Consider the following 19,392-nt stretch of genomic DNA (forward strand, 5'->3'; position numbering starts at 1 on the left):
AGCTCCAATATGACCCCACAGAGCTCCATAGTGACCCCATGAGAGCTACACTGTGACACCCTACAGCGGCACAGTGACCCCAAAACAGTTCCATCCTGACCCCACTGAGCTTCTTAGTCCCCTAAGTATAATTCTTTGGAGACTCCATGGAGGTCCAAAGTGCCCCTATTACAGGAACAGTAGGACCACATAGAGATTCTAGGGATCCGATCACATTTCCCTTGTGAATCCCTAAAGATTCTTAGGGACCTGAGATGAGTTCCATAGACATCCCACGGAGTTCCATAGAGACCCCGTAGTGCTGCCTAGTGCTCCGAAACAGTTCCGCTATGATCCCATGAAGCTCCATATTAATGTCTAATCTGTTCCGTTGTGTCCCCATGTCAGTTCCCTTGTGACCGCATAGAGCTTCTTAGGGACCTCAGAACAGTTCCATAGACACTCCATGGAGATGGATTAAATCTGGCGAAGGGGATAAAGGATAATAAAAAAAGGCTTTTTTAAGAATGTTAACAGTAATAGGAAGACGATTGAGAATGTGGCTCCCCTGCTAAGCGATGGAGGTGTTCTGGCAACGGTGGATGCTGAGAAGGCAGAGATACTGAATGCCTTGTTTGCTTCTGTCTTCAGTGAAAAAGCTCTCCCTTGGGAATCCAAGATCCTGGAGGTTGGTGAGAGGGACTGGGGAATGGAAGACCTCCCTTCAGTCAGGGAAGAGGTGGTCTCAGAGTACCTAGGCAACACCAATGTTCACAAATCCATTGGACCCTATGGGATTCATCCACGGGAGCTGAGGGAGCTGGCAGAGGTGATTTCTGAACGTCTATTGGTCATCTTTGAGATGTCCTGGAGGACGGGGAAAGTGCCTGAAGACTGGAGGATAGCCAATGTCAATCCAGTCTTCAAAAAGGGCAAGAAGGAAGATCCAGGTAATTACAGGCCAGTCAGCCTCACCTCTGTCCCTGGAAAGGTGATGAACAGCTGGTGCTGGATGTCATCTCCAGACAACTGGAAGAAAAGGAGGTTATCAGGAGTAGTCAGCATGGGTTCACCAGGGGGAGGTCGTGCTTGACCAATCTGGTAGCCTTCTATGATGTTGTCTCTGGCTGGGTGGATGGGGGTGAGCAGTGGATGTAGTCTACCTTGATTTCAGCAAGGCTTTTGATACTATCCCCCACGACATCCTTATAACAAAGCTGAGGAAGTGTGGGATAGATGAGTGGACAGTGAGGTGGGTTGAGAATTGGCTGACTGGCAGAGCACAGAGGGTCGTTGTTGGTGGTGCAGAGTCCGGTTGGAGGCCTGTAACTAGCGGTGTTCCTCAGGGGTCTGTGCTGGGTCCGGTCTTGTTCAACATCTTCATCAATGACCTTGATGAGGGGATAATGGCCACCCTCAGCAAGTTTGCTGATGATATGAAGTTGGGAGGACTGGCTGACACACCTGAAGGCCGTGCTGCCATTCAGTGAGACCTGGACAGGCTGGAGAGCTGGGCAGAAAAAAACCGGATGAGGTTTAACAAAAGCAAGTGTAGAGTCTTGCATCTGGGGAGGAATAATTCCATGCACCAGTACAGGTTGGGGGATGAGCTGCTGGAGGGGAGCTCTGCGGAAAGGGACCTGGGTGTCCTGGTGGACGACAGGTTGGCCATGAGCCAGCAGTGTGCCCTTGGGGCCAAGAGGGCCAATGGCATCCTGGGGTGCATTAAAAAGAGTGTGGCCAGCAGGTCGAGGGAGATGATCCTCCCCCTCTACTCTGCCCCAGTAAGGCCTCATCTGCAGCACTGCGTCCAGTTCTGGGCTCCCCAGTACGAAAAAGACAGGGATCTCTTGGAAAGAGTCCAGCAGAGGGCCACAAAGATGGTGAAGGGCCTGGAGCATCTCTCCTATGAAGAAAGGCTGAGTGAACTGGGTCTGTTCAGCCTTGAGAAAAGAAGACTGAGAGGGGACCTGATCCAGGTCTATAAATATCTAAGGTGTGGGGGGCAGAATGGCGAAGACGGACTCTTTTCAGTGGTGAGTGGAGACAGGACAAGGGGAAACGGCTGGAAACTGCAGCATAGGAAGTTCCGCACCAATGTGCGCAAGAACTTCTTTACAGTGAGGTGACGGAGCACTGGAACAGGCTGCCCAGGGAGGTAGTGGAGTCTCCTCCTCTGGAGATGTTCAAGACCTGCCTGGATGCCTACCTGTGCGACCTGGTGTAGGGAACCTGCTTTGGCAGGGGGGTTGGACTCGATGATCTCTGGAGGTCCCTTCCAACCCCTACAATTCTGTGATTCTGTGATTCTGTAATTCCTGCTGGTCCACATGAGCTGACTTTGCTTTTTTTGCTCAAATTCCATCGTCTTGCAAAGCACATTTAATGTATATATCCACAGAATCATAGAATATCCTCTACAGGTAAAGCACTTAATCCTGTAGAGTAGGATGTGATCTTTGGTAGACTCCTGACATGGTGGAGCATCACCTGTGCACACAGCTACTCCCTTGTAGAAGCCGTGCTATTGAAGTCACAGAACATGTGCAAGAAATGGTGACCAACTGGGAAAAGATCCCTATTCTATTAACATTGTATGGGAAAGTGGTGCCCATCCCAGTCTGGAGAACCAGAAGGACATCAAGGAGGCCAGAAGGGATCAATTCATGGGCCACACAGGGAAGGGGAAGTGAGGTCTGGGTGAGAAGTTCACAGGTTCATTTGCTCCTTGAGTAAAGTGACAACACTCGTGGCCCTGTGCAGGACCAGCAACAAGTGTGGGTCAGCAACGTCTGCTCTGGCTGCTGCACCATCTGGGCCCTGGGCACCTTGTGGAGATGTCACTGCAATGATATGTGGGTGCCACATCTGAGCATCTCCCAGGGAAACCCCCAACAGCTCCATGGGATTTCGCTTGCCAACTAGCAGGGCAAAGAGCGGCTCCTCACAGAGATGGCTGCGAGTACAAACTTGGTCAGGCTGAGACAGGAAATATAGAAAGACAACCATCTGTAGCAGGAACCCCTTCTGTTTGTGATCTGGAGTTGCTGGCTGAGTCCTGCGGCTGCCCTTCTGGTGCTCCACCAGGAGCTTTGAACACTGCCAGGCCACCTGCAGAAGAAGAAAAGGACTCACAGCATTCTACCAGTGAGCAGGGAACAAAATGTTCACCTTATACTTCTGAGGAGAACACTGGCACCACCAGCATCTTCACAGCCCTCAGCTTTACAGAGAAACTCTGGGCACTGATTGGAAGTGATTGGTTTGAGAGCACCTGGTGGGGTCACAGTGGGAACTGTGCTTTAATTGATGAAGAACTGTTTCAGGTGGGAAGCACTGGGAAGGAAAAGGCCTATCAGAGTTTGTGGGACAGAAACAATGAAAGGCTTCATTCCTCAGGTTAATGTGCATGGATTCACTCCGTTACAAAGTGACTGTCTAAGATCTCCCCCACTTCCTGCATTTCGGGCAGATGAAGGGGCACTGCTGCTCATAGGAAGGTACATCATTTGCTCCACCAAATCTCAGCATTCTGGTGGGAGCAATGGAGGGTCCAATAAAGTAAGACTTGGTAAAGAGAGTATGGGGATGGCAGTAAATGTTTGTATCCTGATTTCTTTCTCTGCCTTTGCAGATACTTTAGAGGTAGCACTGCTGAGTAATAGAAGTGTGAATAAAATATATTTGGGTTACAGCCAATGAGTCTGGATCTGTGGAACGGAAAGATAAATAGATGAGGATGTGATGAGTCTATTTCTTTCAATGCATTTGCAACATATCTTAGTCAGCCTAAGCTCTAGGTTTGAACTGATGACAGATACTTTAATACCCATTTCAGCAATTAAAAGCCTTAGTTCCTGTGCATTGCTGTCTTTCAGTCCCAAACTGCTCACAAGTAACTCTTCTCCCATATATTTTCAGTTATTCTTCTAGTACAACCTTTGCTTCAAGAGAGATTACCTGCAGCAGCTGAAGCACTGCAAGCACACAGCTACCCTGACAAGAAGAGATGTAGCTGCTCCTCTCCTGCAGGAAGAGCTGAATGAGAGCCCTCTGAGGAGCAGCTCAGGTGCCCAGCCTGTGCAAGGAGTGGTTGCCTCGCTGGAAAGGAGCCTGCAGCCAGCAGATCCTGCAGCAGGCATGCAGAGAGTGGCATTTCTGCTCCTCCACCTTGCAGTGCTCTGCTCTTCATGGCATACACTTTTACACCTGGCCCAGCGCAGCAGGAGCTTCCCCAGCACCCATAGGCACCAGAGTGGCTGGTTCCTTGGTCTGCCCCACCGTGCCCCATTTTGCCATGGCCATGCTGACACTGCCTAACAGGGTGGCCCTGGGCAGCCCCGCAGTGCCCAATATACTCCTGCAGCTCTGGCAGGGTAAATGGACCATAGCATGGGACCCACAGCAGACAGTGGGGTCAGCAGCACCTAGTTACAAGTTCATAAGCTGATAGCTCATAGACAGATATTTCTGGAAATAAAATGTTTGAATAATAAACTTTTTCATTTGCTATGTCCTTTTTTTAAGGTTTTCTTTTTTTTTAATGTTTGTTTATTTAACAGTGAAATCTCAGATTGAATTTGTATTTCACCTCTCAAAAGGCAGCTCTAGCATCAATGTACAGGTTTTCCGTGACAATCAAGCTCTGGATTCTTAGCTGTTGAGGGTAACAGACTGGTTGATGTTTTCATGCTGCATGCACTGAGAATGCTCATCCTAATGATGTCTTCTGAGAGAAAATTAGGAGAGACTAATTAAATAACAGCATTTTAATTATTGAAGACTCAGAGAATGTCACCTTCTTAGTAGGATGACTGCTCACGAAGTATCTCTCTACATTCTCAGGCAGTAATAACCCAACTTAATTTCTGAGCTAATGCTTCCCAAGTTTGTAAGAAACCATGTGCCTTGGAGAGGTCGTTCCTTAAAAATCAGACAGCGGTGTTATGAAAAGAAGTTATGAAAAGATAACTATATATAAACATATATATATTATATATATAAAGGTAACTTATTTCTTGTTTTAGAAAGGTTATAATGGATATCACTTTGAGAAGTATTTTAAATAGTAAAATCCCTTTTCTTTAACACCATAAACACTATTACATTGAATCTTCTATTGTCTATCTTGGCTTAAATCAAGCAAGGATAATAACAGCAACGTATATAAATGAGCTCAGAAATATTTTTAGTACAAATCAGTAGTGTTTGGGGATGGACATTTTAAGTCCAGCTTGGCACTCCACCTTGAATGATGTAGTGCTGGAAAGTGATCAGACCCTGCAGGAGAACAGCCACAGGGCTCCTGGCTGAAATCTGCAAAATATTCAGGAAGCATTTCAACATTTAACCATTATGTTTCCTACCTGGGAAAAAAAATGTACTCGTATAAGTCCTGCAATAATGAGGCAGGTCCAGATGATAGCTTAGAGCATGTAGAACATACGGTAAAAAAATGAAAAAAAAAAATGTAAGAGTTGATGAATCAATTGAGACTTGTCTGAAGGTCATGCTGGATGTTACAGAGAACTGAAAATCATTCTGTGAGTTACTGATTAGCAGTCTAACCACCTGATCTCTTCTCAGTCTGTGCAATAAAATGGATATCTCTAAGTAGAAGCATTCAACTATTAAGACCCCTGATTTCATGCTCATGACTATGAAAAGTCATCTGCACTGACTTAGAAGTGTCTCCTCCAAGGCTATGAAAAGATTACATATGTTGCTTTATAAAATGCAAACTCATCTGTAGTACAAGACTGGAATTTCCTTATTCCTAAGCTGCCCTGTGATGCAGATACATTGGAAGGGAAAAGAGAGAGTTAAGTGGGGTTGCATCCATTATGCCAGGTATGAGCACTTCCTTTTACAGCACCCACACACTTTGACTGCAATAGACAGGGTGGGATTGGTTTCCTCTACCGGCTTGAAGTTGCACCAGAGGAGTTACAGGTCAGATACTAGGAACAATTTCTTCTGAGTAGGAGCGGTGATGCAGTGGCACAGGCTGCCCAGGGAGGTGGTGCAGTCACCGTCCCTGAGGTGTTCAGGAGCCGTGTGGATGTGGCACTGAGGGACGTGGGCAGTGCGTGTGGGGGGGGTGGGCTGGTGGTTGGACTGGGGGATCTTAGGGGTCTTTTCCAACCTTCATGATTTTATGATTCTATGATAAATCCTATGATGACTTCTAGCAAAAGTTCACACACACTTCTGAAGCTGATTTAGGAGTGCTTTATTTTTTCTTTCCATTCCCACTCCTTATTGCAATGTCATGATAAGTCAAAACTGATGACATTTTAAGAATTATAGGGTGGTAAAACTAAACCAAGTATGTCCTCTTGAGGATGTTTAAACATGACATCTTAAGTGATTTCATTAACCTGTATATGGTCTACTTACGGTGCAGAGATGAAAGAACTCAGTCCCTGCTGGGTTACAGGCTTAATGACTGTGTGGCCTAAATTCAGCAATATTATTTCCCATCTTTGACAAGGTGTGTTTTCTACTTTTTCTACTATCTCCTGGAGAAACTGCCCATTCGCAGCTTGCATGGAAGTACTATTCTTTAGGTAAAGAACTGGCTGGGTGGATGGGTCCAAAGAGTTGTTGTGAATGGAGTTAAATCCATTAGGCAGTGGTCACAGGTGGTGTTCTCCAGGGTTCAGTATTAGGGCCAGTTTCCTTTAACATCTTTATCAGTGATATTGGTGAGGGGATGAAGTACACCCTCTGTAAGTTTGGGTAGGAGTGTTGATCTGCTTCCTAGGCTCTGCAGAGGAATCTGGATGGGCTGGATGGATGGGCTATGTCCAATTATATAGTTAAATGCCAAGTGTGGCACCTGTGTCATAACAACTCCATGCAATCGGGTTGACAGCAGAAAAGGACCTGGGAATGCTCATCAGCAGCCAGCTGAACATGAGTCAGCAGCGTGCCCAGGTGGCCAAGAAGGCCAATGGCATTCTAGCTTGTATCACAAATAGCGTGGGCAGCAGGACTAAGGAAGCACTGAGCAATGGCGAGACTGCACCTCGAGTGCTGCGCTTAGTTGTGGGCCGTTCTCTACAAATAGGGTGTCAAGTTGTTCGGCTGTGTTGTGCAGAGGAAATAAGATGGCGCAGAAAACCAGAGTTATGAGGAACAGCTGAGGGAACTGGAGCTGTTTTGTCTGGAGAGGAAAAGGCTGAGGGGAGACTTCATAGCTCTCCACAGCCACCTGAAAAGAGGTTGCAGCAAGGAGGACGGTGTTGTTGACAAGGGAGGAAATGGCCTCAAGTTGCACAAGGGAAGGTTTAGATTGGATACCAGGAAAAAGTTCTTCATGGGAACGACATGAGAACAGGCTGCCCAAGAAAGCAGTAGAGACTCCATCCCTGCAGGTGCGGGCATAGCGCTTAGAGACAAGGTGAAACAGCGGCCTCGGCCGTTACCTAGCCGGTCGGACTCTATGATCTTAAAGATCTTTCCCATCCCGAGGCCGCAGCCCGAGCGCCGCCCCTCGCCGCGCTGAGGAGAAGCGGGAGCGCGCGCTCGAGCTCCCCGGCAGCGACTGGCTGTGCCTGCGGCTCCGCCTCGCTCACCGCGCATGCGCGCTGCCAATCCCAGCATCCTGAGGCGCGGCGCGAGCGGAGTGGAGCCATGGCGCTGCACGTCCCTAAGGCCCCGGGCTTCGCCCAGATGCTCAAAGAGGGAGCGAAGGTGAGAGCGGCGCCGGGCAGTGCGCGCGCTTCCCGGACTCCTTCCTCCGTCCCCCCTCCCGCTGCGCTGTGAGCGGGCTGCGGGGCGTTTCAGCGCGGCGGGCGGGGAAGGTTCTGGAAGGCCCGGCGGCTCCACGCGGCCCGGGTTCCCGGCTACTCCGCTCGGACAGTGGGCGCCGGGAGGGCGGCCTGGCCCTGTGTGGCTGCGTGCTGGGACGGCCTTCTAGAAGGCTCTGCAGTCGGAGATAGAGCTAGTGCTACCGAAAGATGGGATAGAAAGCAAGCAGCTTATTTTTCTTGTAGATGGAAGAAAGGAGGGGAGCTTTGCTCGCTGCTACTGAATAGAACAGATAGCGAAGCCAAGCAGCTCAGCCCTATTTTTCTTTTTTTTTTTTTTTTTTTTTTTCCTCCTCTGTTTTTTCGGAGGTTTCTTTGGGGGCAAGGAATGGATTCTTTCAGGGGTGGGGGAGAGCAGAGTGCCAAAGATGCTGGTGCTCTAAAAGAAAAAAAGACCAGCCATAGGGAGAGCTGTGTTCTACCGAATGAAGAGGATGCGTTCTGAGGTGCTTGTTTTGCATTTGAAGAGCGATTCTTAGGGAGCTGCATGCTTATAGCGGCCTTCCGGTACCTGAAGGGAGCCTACAGGAAAGCTGGGGAGGGCTTTTTATAAGGGCATGTAGCAACAGGATGAGTGGAAATGGTTTTAAACTGGAAGAGGGTAGATTTAGACTAGATGTTAGGAAGAAATTCTTTACTGTGACGGTGGTGAGACACTGGAACAGACATTGGTTGCCCAGAGATGTTGTGGATGCTCCCTCCATGGAGGCATGCAAGGCCAGGCTGGATGAGGCTTTGAGCAACCTGGTCTAGAGTGAGGTGTCCCTGCCTATAGGAGGGGGTTGGAACTAGGTGGTCTTAAAGGTCCCTTCCAACCAAACTGTTCTATGGCTCTCCTCCTGGGAGGCATAAACTATGGCTTACCTGGTTCACAAGTAAGGCCCTTTCAGGAGATTCCTTTTTCCAAACTGGAGCCAGGCTGATCAGCTTCTCAAACACCAATATTTTCTGAATCAAAATCATTTAGACTGGAAGAAGATTGAAGATCGTGTAGACCAACCGTCAGCCTGACCCAAGTCTCATGACTAAACCATGTCACTTGTTGCATGAGCATACACACTCCAGTGTGTTAAATTAAGTCACCAAATTAAATAAATGTGCAGACTGTCTACTCTTAAGTTTTTAAGCCATTCATTTGAATGTAAAACTGAGTTAAATGATTTTGTGATGTAGAGTTGTGCGTAAAGAAGCAGAACCCTTTGTTGCATGTCCCTGGTTCTCCCTTCTTTATCCAAGCTGCTTTTTTGTTATTTTCTATGTCCATTTGGTATGCCAGTAATATTTTATTTAGTACCCTTTTAACATATAAAGAGGGGCTATAAGAAAAGAGGAGACCGGGGAAATGGTTTTGAACTAAAAGAGGAGAGATTGAGATCGGATGTAATGAAGAAGCTTTTTTTACTATAAGGATGGTGAAGCACTGCAACAGGTTGCCCAGAGAGGTGGTGGATGCTCCATCCCTGGAGACGTTCAAAGTCAGGCTGGTTGGGGCTCTGAGCACCTGATGTACCTGGTGTGTCCCTGCTTATTGCAGGGGAGTTGGATCAGGTGGCCTTTAAAGTTCCCTTCCAACTCAAATGATTCTATGATTTTTATTTTTATTTTTTTTTTTAAGAGGAGTTTAGATATAAAACTATTAAAAAATCATGTCATACTGAGTTGAGTAGGAACACATGCAATCTCTTGTCTCATTGTCTTTGGGTAAAGTTTAGGTTTTGTTTAAACTTCTTGTGAAGTATCGACTATCAGAAAGTTTTGTGAACTTGCTGGATTATTACTGCTTCTTTGGGAAGTGAGTAGTTCTGAGCAGTTTATTTCATTTCATTTATTAGTTTATTTCATTTGTTTTTAGCATTACTCAGGACTAGAGGAAGCTGTCTACAGGAACATCCAGGCATGCAAAGAACTTGCTCAAACCACCCGTACAGCTTATGGACCCAATGGTAAGTAAATCCAGAGGCTGCAGTAGTTATTTTGAGCAAAATTATGTGTCTGAAGGCTAATCTTGCCTTGACGAAGAGGCAGTTAATTGTTTCTTGGGAAAACTCGTTGGACTTGCTGTAGAACTCCAGATACAGTTGTTGTGTCAGGTTAGTTCTTAAGTTATGCAGTATGTACCTGCCTTATGGCTGAGGTTTTTGTGCCTGTTATGCTGCAGTTATTTTGTCCTCTTTGCTGTCTGATTGCCAATTGGAAGACTTACAGAACTTAGAGGTGGTAACATGGTAGTCATGATTAATGTAACCTTAGAATTTTCTGACAGATACGCCACAACAGCAGTGTTCTCCAGTGTTAAATTATGCACCAGTATTTCTGAAAAGAAAACTGCTTGTTCAGAAATAATGAGTTCTGATAATGTAATGCATTCCCAAGTGTTATTTGACAAAAGTACATAAGAACCTGAAGTTATAAATAGAGCTCATGTTTTAATGCGTCAGATGAACTGGAAAGCTACGGAAACTGTATTTCTGTACAATGCAACAATTGCCTAATGAATACTTTTTGTTTTGTTTTTTCCCCCCTAGGAATGAACAAAATGGTAATCAACCATCTGGAGAAGCTTTTTGTTACAAATGATGCTGCTACTATCTTGAGAGAGTTGGAGGTGAGTTCTCTTAGAGTGAGTCAGTTGGAAGAGACCTTCAGAGATGAGAATCCGACTGCTTGACCGCTTCAGGACCAAGCAAAAATGAGATCATGTTGTTGGGGATGTTATCCAAGTGCGTCTTGAACACCAAAAGCCAAGGGGCACTGACCACCTGTGCAGGAAGCCTATTGCACTGTGTGACCCTTGTGGTAAATTTCCTGCTGATGTTCAGTCTGAACCTCTTCAGTACAGCTTTGTGTCAGTGGTTGTAACCCAGTGGTCCTGTTAGCATGGGTCACTGGTTCTGAGCTCTGATAGGAATTTTATGTCACCCTCCCAGATTATGTATGCCATTTTGTGTTTACATTTGTCATTGGATTTGAGTAAAGTAAGTAGGCTATATCCAGCATGAGATAAACTCTTCCGTAAAGCAGCATCAAGCAGTTGCAGAAGATGCTTATAAATGACTACTTCTTTTCCTCCCAAACTATTGTAGATTTAGAGAAGAGTATGTTTAGACAATACGGTGTTTGGAAAACTCTGAGTGAAATAGCCACTGTGTTAATCTGGTGGTGGTGGTGGTTGCCATCTTCTGTTTGCTTGGAACATGATAATTGGATGTATGAAGCTGGAGATACAACAGCACCCACTTCTAAGTAAAGTAAAAGGAAAAAAATATAGAAAGGCTGACGTACAACTTTTTTCTTTTGCTGTCAAATGCGTGATAGAAATGATACTTACACTGAGTTTTTCTCTTAGATAGAAATTCTAGAATAATTAACAAGAAGCTTTGTCAACTGTAGAGTAGTTTCTTCAAACCAGTATTGTTACTGGTGTTAGTGACAGTGATGTGCACCTTCTTTTAAAGGTCCAGCATCCTGCTGCAAAAATGCTTGTGATGGCTTCCCACATGCAAGAACAAGAAGTTGGAGATGGAACTAACTTTGTCCTTGTTTTTGCTGGAGTCCTTCTGGAGTTAGCAGAAGACCTTCTGAGGATGGGATTATCAGTCTCAGAGGCAAGTTACATTGTTAATACAGTTCATGTATCCTGAGATATTCAGATTGCAGCTGCTCAGTGTTCTCGAGTCATAGTGCTGTGAATAGCATACTTCATCTGAATCGAGTTTTAGTTAGAAGTGTATTGATTGCTGCTGGTGATTCCTTGTTTCCCTGGCAAGTTTTTTTTATCTGTACGTTATAGTGGACTTTTGGAAGGAAACATAGGCAGTATGAATGCATAATGAGGTAAAGCAGTAAATATTTGCTGTTGTTGCACAGGTGATTGAAGGATATGAAAAAGCGTGCAAGAAAGCTCTAGAAATTCTTCCAGATCTGGTGTGCTGTTCTGCAAAGAACCTTAGAGATGTTGATGAGGTGGCATCTTTGTTGCATACTTCAGTAATGAGCAAACAGTATGGCAATGAAAGTTTTCTGTCGAAGCTTATTGCTCAGGCCTGTGGTAAGTGCATCTGAAAAATGGAGTGCGTTTCCTTGTGGTTCTTCACGGCCTGTTTGGTTTACTAGGTTAAGTTAATGAAATGCAGTAGCCTCTGAAATCAGTATGTTTCTCACGTTGAACTCTTCTTTGACATGGTGGCTCAGAAAAGCCCTGTACTTTCTACTAAACTTAGAAATTGCTCACTACTTCTGCCTTTCTATCCATCTTCTGTAGTCTTTCTTGACATTAAGGGAATACGCTACACTTCAGATAAGCTGTTTCTACTCTCAGCCTCAGAACAATGAAAGCAAGACTGTAGTTGTATTAAGCTGCTGGTTTCTCCTTTTAGACTTCAAAGTAAAACATGTAGTTGAAGTGCTTTCTAAAAATACCCTGGGTCAGGCTTCACTCAAACATAAGTTTCTAAATGGATATTGGACCTCATTCAGAATGTTCAGTTAAAGTAATGTTGCTTTCTGATTACTGCTGCATTTTAAAAAGATTTAAAAAGCAGGAAATATAACCGCCTTTAATTAGGCAGTTCAAACCATAGAATTCTAGTATTTTGAGGAAAGCTCTAGGTATTGTAATCTAATTCATTAAGCAACACGTTTTTTTTCTCCTTTCAACAGTTTCTATTCTGCCTGATTCTGGTCATTTCAATGTTGACAATATCAGAGTGTGCAAGATTGTGGTAAGTTGAATATAGATACACTGTAAGCTAAGAAGTTTAAGGAAAGGACATAATTTTGAGACCTTTCAATTTTTGAAAAGTGCCTCTACTGCTCTAATCTCTGTTGTGCTGGGGAATATGTGATAAGTTTTGGAAATTGGTCTCCACATTCCTTGTTTACTGCCCAGCAGCTAATTCCAGAAATAGAAATAGTAAAATTTGCATTAAATCAGATATGTTAATTATCTAGAGGGACTGCTGCTTTGGAGTAGAAGCATAGAATCATTAAGGCTGGAAAAGACCTCTGAGATCCCCCAGTCCAACCACCAGCCCACCCCCCCACGCGCACTGCCCACGTCCCTCAGTGCCACATCCACACGGCTCCTGAACACCTCAGGGACGGTGACTGCACCACCTCCCTGGGCAGCCTGTGCCACTGCAGCACTGCTCTTGCTGAACAGAAATTGTTCCCAATACCCAACCTGAACCTCCACTGAATTCACGTGGATAGGCTGAGGTGCAGACTGGCAGAAACGTAGTGATATAATCTTAAGGTTTATTTCTAAGTGGGGCTTTAGGCCTCAGTAGATTATGTAGAATTGGAGCAAAGATTTTCCCCTTTTCATTTTTTTCTTAAGTCTTCTGTTTGTGTGACAGCGGGGATTGGTAGGTTCAAGTAAATGGGGGACTGCTTTTGGAAAGTGTAGTGCAACTTTCTGACAGTAAATGAAATGATGAGTGATGGGACTTTCCTTCTGTTCCATCCCTTTTCTACCAGGGTGCCGGTGTCTCTGCTTCATCAGTGCTACATGGCATGGTTTTTAAAAAGGAAACTGAAGGAGATGTTACTTCTGTCAAAGATGCAAAAATAGCTGTGTATTCCTGCCCTTTTGATGGTATGATAACTGAAACTAAGGTATGTAGAAGCTCAAAATAAATTCTGTATCTACATATACTTATTAGTGGCTCTTAGCCTCTTATTTTTAGACTTATCTATAAATATTTTTGACACTTGGTGATTAAGATATATTTGTTAAGACTGAGTTCATTAGTCTAAAAAAGTTCATAGAAAACTTCTGAACCTAATTTTGTTACGTAGGGTTTTTGATGGTGTGGGTGGATCTCATGTTTTTTTTTTTTTTATTATTATTATTTTAATACATTTTGCCTGGGAAGTGTCAGTGTGATTCAATAGACAGATTTGAGGTTTATGGATTGGTTGGGAGACAGTGATTTATCTAAAACTTAGGGTTTTTATTTGATACTGAACTGAGGTGTGTGTGTGTTTTACTAGGGCACCGTACTCATAAAGAATGCTGAAGAGCTGATGAATTTCAGCAAGGGAGAAGAAAACCTAATGGATTTGCAAGTCAAAGCTATTGCTGATAGCGGCGCAAATGTAGTTGTAACAGGTGGCAAAGTGGCAGACATGGCACTTCATTATGCCAACAAATACAATCTTATGGTAGTCAGGTAAGTGCTAGAAGACATAAATCTGGCAGAGCAAATGTCTTATGAAATGCACTTGGCATATTGTCTCTTGCCTCTCAGATTACTTACAGTGCAGAGTACTGCAGGCAGTTTTTCTAGTAGGTAAAAACCTGAGATGCAGGCAGGTGGTTTCCTAGCTTATGTTTCTTGACAGTATTTCACCTCTATGTGGTAACTAACTGGGTACTAATTAGTGTAGGTATGGTACTGTTTCTCTGTCTTAAGGTCTTTTACAAATCAACTGATTATTTTTTTTTTTTATTTAGAAAACAGATGTGTCCACAAATGTGTATGAGGGTTCTTGAGGTTCATGAGGGTTCTTCCTGGTCAGTTGTCCTGTGAAACCTTAGCAATGGCAAGATGCATCTCTGTGCATCGCTGTTACATTGATGAATGGAAAAACTAATTCTTAATACTTCTCAGCTGCTTCTTTGAATCTTAGATCTGCTTAAAATACATTCTGCAAAACATAAAGACAAATCTCTTGATAGCACCTTTTATGTCTTACCTAGATAAGTTGCTGAAAACTAACTTCATTGATGGTGTCTCAACATTCTGAACTTCTGGAAGTAGAGCATGATACTGCCATTTCTTGCATGACAGGGGATGTGTTGGAAAAATCAACTGCAGTAGGAGATTAGTAATTTCCATGTATTTGGATTATTTGTTTTCAAGCTGTTAAAAGAGCCATTATATAGAATCTCTTTTACTTGATGGAGTAAATTTTGATGGATGTCACAGTTGACAAAATGCTGTCAAGTTAAGGGGAGAATACTTGCTCGTCTGTGTTAGCGTTTGTTCTGGAAGGCTGTAAACAAAACTGCTTTTGTTTCTGAAAGGTTGAACTCAAAATGGGATCTGAGAAGACTGTGCAAAACTGTTGGTGCAACAGCCCTACCCAGACTGGTATGGAATTTTCAAAAATGAGGAGCAGATAGGAGAGCGTTGTTGAATACGTTCATCTCCTGACCTTTGTTTTTTCTTTCCAGACTCCCCCTACTCTAGAAGAAATGGGTCACTGCAATAGTGTGTATTTATCAGAGGTTGGAGATACACAAGTTGTTGTGTTTAAGCACGGTATGTATCTTCTGTAGACATTCTAATGCTGCTCTTCTACAAGGATGGTACTCGTGTGTTCTCATCTGAAAACTTAGTTCAGTAATGAGCATCTCTCTCTTAACAGAAAAGGAGGATGGTGCTATTTCTACTATACTCATTCGTGGATCTACAGACAATCTGATGGATGATATCGAGAGAGCAGTGGATGATGGCGTGAATACTTTCAAAGTGCTCACAAGGGTAAATACCCAGAATGTTTCTGTTATCAAAACTGAGCAGTGGATCATTTGAGGCATGGTACCTGTTTGCTTTGGGCTTGTTTCTCAGGAAAGCATCAACTGCTCCTTTCATTGTCAGTTCAGGAGCATTTTTTAGGTTGAAAACGCTGTGTAGAGAAGACCGCTGCCAGTGTTCTCATGAATATGATGTATTTAAAAGCACTGTTTGTACTGAATTCACTTTTTCAGTCCTTGAAGATGCTCTTTGACCTCTTTATGTGTGCCCCTTGTAATGTTCCTTCAAGACCAGAGAGGACAAAAGCCAGATGGCCTTTCTTGTCTCTGAAAAGTGGGAGGAACTGTAATTTTCTCATTCATGGGTCACAAGATAGGTTTTCCCCACGTATCACAGATACATTTTATAACTTAATTCTTCAGTGCTTTTTTTGTGATCAGCTTTTGTGGAGTAAATTTCCTTTTGAAGGAGAAAGGAAATGTTTGAAAACTTACTTGGAAGATGGCATGCAAAAAGACTAAAAGTCTGGACACTTAAAGTCCTGCATTCATGCATATGGACACTGAGTATGGGAACACCCATAAACTGTAGATTTATGGCTGTCTGTAGTTATGGCTTACGTTGATAACTTTTCTGTTTAGAAGTTCTTGAGTGAACACTGGTTTTCCAGAGGGTTTATTAAATTGTTGGCTTTTTCTTTCAAACAAAAAACAAAACTGTTGTGATACCTCTTGACGTATTGAACCTAGTTTTAGAGGATTTGTTTTATGCTTATTGTTTCCCAAATACTTAATAGAAAAGGTGGGGGAAAAACAAAACAGAGGAATTCAACCCTCAGCTTATGAATAATTGAAATAACTTCAAATAAATAAGTTGAAATATGAAGAGAACAAAAAAACCTGCATTGTTATTTTTCTTGAAGGATATTTGGAAGGAATGATTAAATTCTGGTAAATGTCTCTTGATAAAGTGTTCTAGAAAAGCTAAGAAATGGGTGTGATGCTTTCTGTTTTGGTATGGTCTGCTCACAGGACAAACGTCTTGTTCCTGGAGGTGGTGCAACAGAGATTGAATTGGCCAAGCAAATCACATCTTATGGAGAGGTACAAATGTTCTTTTGTTAATTTTTTTTTTCTTATATATACATGCTATTAAACAAAAAAATACATATATACATGTACCTACATGTAAATCAGTAGAAAAATGTGAAGGAAGTACCTCCCTTATATTACTGTTGTTTAAAATGCCTGCCTGGTGTTCACTTTAGACTTGTCCTGGGCTTGACCAATACGCCATCAAGAAGTTTGCTGAAGCATTTGAAGCCATTCCTCGAGCATTGGCAGAAAATTCTGGAGTAAAGGCAAATGAAGTCATATCCAAACTTTATGCCGTGCATCAGGAAGGCAACAAAAACGTTGGATTTGATATCGAGGTAAGTAGTTTCTCACATTACTTACTGCTGAGCAATACAAGGTTGTATTTAAAAGTACTTCCATCAGTACTGAATAGTTAAAGATGAATTGAAATCTTTGAAGCTTGGTGTTGCACATTCTACAGCTAATGGCTTTTTTTAATTCATCAAGCTATTAAACTGGATGTAGCGTAGTAACCACCTGTAGGAGGTAAAGCGAGATACTGAACTAACTTGATAGATACAATAAATGTTTAGTGATTACTTTGTCTTCCTGTAATGGATTAGAAATGAAGATTTTCTGAAGAGAGAAGATAAGAAAATTGTAACCTTGCAAACTTAATGACTTACTAAGTAGAAGCCTGCATAAACTTATAAGATTTTCCTCCTATTTGAAAGGCTGAAGCTGCTGCTGTGAAGGATATGTTAGAAGCTGGCATACTAGACACATACCTGGGAAAATCCTGGGGTATCAAGCTGGCCACAAACGCAGCAGTAACTGTCCTACGAGTGGATCAGGTAAGCTTAACAATACTTCGGGTGCTAAACTGAAACCTCTGCTGTAACTCAGTGTTCAGAACACTCATACAATGTGTGAGAGTGTTCTGGGATCACAAGGCATATAAATCTGATGTTGGAAACTTGGTTTGTTTTAACTTTCAAAAACTGAGGAATTGGTTTCTTCAGGAGCTCATATTTTGGAATATGAGTGGAGATGGTTCAGCTACCAAATGTTGCTGTTTCATGTTCCTTTAACATTCAATTGATACTCATGCCTAGAAGGGAATCTTCTATAGGAAGAAGGATTATCACAAGAAACCTTTTCCCATATACAATTCTTACATTAAAATCTCACTTCAGGAAAATGTTTATAATCTTAATGGAAAAAAAAAAAAGTTTATTTCTTGTGTGGAATTCTAGCAAACATGTATTTGCATGTAAAATTTCTGTAGATTATTATGGCAAAAACAGCAGGCGGTCCAAAAGTCCCTAAGCAACAAGGACATTGGGATAAGGATGACTGGAGAGATGAGCCTGACAAGTAGTATCAGTAAGCTCTGTCAGAGAAGCATCAGAGTGTTAAAGCATGTGTGAACATACTGACAATCACATGATAAATCTGCTTCTTTCTTGAGGGCATGTAACACTGCTGTCTTACGTGTGCTGATTTCTTATTTCCATCTCATTTGTGCCACAGTGAACGATGAAATCTTACTCTTTCTAACTAAACTTTCATTGAAGAGATGATGAGTGTGGTTTTAGTTTTATCTGCCACTGGAACAAGTGCAGAAAATAAGCCTGTAACAAAGCATTGCTAGTGGGACTTGTGCTTTAAAGGGTGTATCTAGGCTGGAGTTCAATAGCTCTGATAGTTTTGCTTTGTGTTGAGGGCAAGCTGTAAAGCAGTCACTGCTTAGTTTATGTAAGCACTCACATTTTATTAGACTAACTTATTTTGCATGCAAAAGTAAGGTAAAAGCACTTTGTATGTGAGGGCTCAGCTTCTGCCATTTTCAAGAAAAAATGTGTTTCAGTAAGATGGATAATAGTGACTGGGAGTTCAAGTTCAGAGCAGAAACTGCATAACTTAAGAAATGTTTTCAGTCAGCATCATAAGGCTATAAATTAGAGGTGGGAGAAAAGTGAGTCTAACTTCTTTTTTTTCTACTTTCTCATCATCTTCAAGATCATAATGGCGAAACCAGCTGGTGGTCCTAAACCTCCATCAGGAAAAAAAGACTGGGATGAAGACCAAAATGATTGAACAATTGTACCACTTAATTCCACCATTATGTGAGTTTTGTAATATTCCAGTTGGGACCTGTCATGATGTGTTGGTCTCTTGCCTTTAAGTTATGAACTGTATCCAGTAGAGTGCAGAACTTTGAACACTTCAATAAACTTACTACTACTAAACTGTTTGTTTTGATTTTTATTTGGAATTATCATAACACAGTTCTTCCCTGCTTGGGCCTAGCTGCGTCAGGCAGGGGGCAGCCCTAGCCTTGCCTCCCCCAGGAGCTCAGCCACCCCCTTGCCTCTGCCTGGGCAGCTTAGCTTGGTACAGGACCTGAGTGAGACTGGCCATAAGCCTGCTGTAAGGAATACAACTGAAAGCACAGTCCATAACCTTTGCACCTCATTGCAGTCCTTGCCCTTCTGTGTAAAAAGTTCTCTGAGTTTTGAAATAATATGGTGGTTATGCTGTGGTCTATGCTTTGTGTTGATACACGCATCTCTCTCATCCTCACACATTCAGAGGCTCTATGTGCTCAAATTTCAGTCACACAGTGGTGAAACGGATCTTCTAATAGCTTTACAAATGAGGAGAAGGTTAGCTGTTGAGAGGTATGAAGCACATACACGCAGAGCACTGGAGATTTTTCACACAGACATAAAATTTGAAGTCCTGTGCTAAGTTTCCTTGGAGAAAGTAAAAAAAACCTGTGTGCCTTAAAGTCCCTTGAAATTCAAACCACTTCAATTTTTTTTTTTTTAATTACTCTTGTCTGTACTTCTTCACAGCCAGAAGGGAGTGGACAGCTAAATCAAGTCTGGAACTACTGCATGCCTAAATAAGGTTGCCATGCAGCAGCTATACCAGAGCTAGCCTTGCAGTTGGTAGCTGGCATGGCTGAAAAACTCAGCAAGTTTTTGGAAGGATTGGCATACTGATTTCATCAGCTGCACAAGTGCTACTGCT

At 43.1% G+C, this 19,392-nt stretch overlaps 1 protein-coding gene across 2 annotated transcripts; it reads left to right on the top strand.

The window, feature by feature from the left end:
• The first annotated feature begins 7,570 nt into the window (after nucleotides 1-7,570).
• Nucleotides 7,571-18,605, top strand: CCT8 (chaperonin containing TCP1 subunit 8). Of its 2 annotated transcripts, XM_042866429.1 has the most exons (16): nucleotides 7,571-7,677; nucleotides 9,646-9,736; nucleotides 10,319-10,398; nucleotides 11,249-11,398; nucleotides 11,661-11,841; nucleotides 12,453-12,514; nucleotides 13,272-13,409; nucleotides 13,788-13,966; nucleotides 14,824-14,890; nucleotides 14,974-15,061; nucleotides 15,168-15,283; nucleotides 16,309-16,380; nucleotides 16,545-16,709; nucleotides 17,088-17,207; nucleotides 17,642-17,739; nucleotides 18,376-18,441. In XM_042866429.1, the coding sequence occupies exons 1-15, from the start codon at nucleotides 7,618-7,620 to the stop codon at nucleotides 17,732-17,734; spliced, it is 1,662 nt and encodes a 553-aa protein (XP_042722363.1). In that variant the 5' UTR covers nucleotides 7,571-7,617; the 3' UTR covers nucleotides 17,735-17,739; nucleotides 18,376-18,441. The 2 variants fall into 2 exon arrangements, with proteins under 2 accessions (XP_042722363.1, XP_042722364.1); XM_042866430.1 differs by lacking the exon at nucleotides 17,642-17,739 and having other exon boundaries at nucleotides 18,376-18,605.
• Nucleotides 18,606-19,392: the final 787 nt, after the last annotated feature.

The sequence above is a fragment of the Lagopus leucura genome, unplaced genomic scaffold, assembly GCF_019238085.1.
Source record: "Lagopus leucura isolate 7727_CA_CO unplaced genomic scaffold, USGS_WTPT01 Super-Scaffold_100001, whole genome shotgun sequence".
In the NCBI taxonomy this organism is placed as follows: Eukaryota; Metazoa; Chordata; class Aves; order Galliformes; family Phasianidae; genus Lagopus; species Lagopus leucura.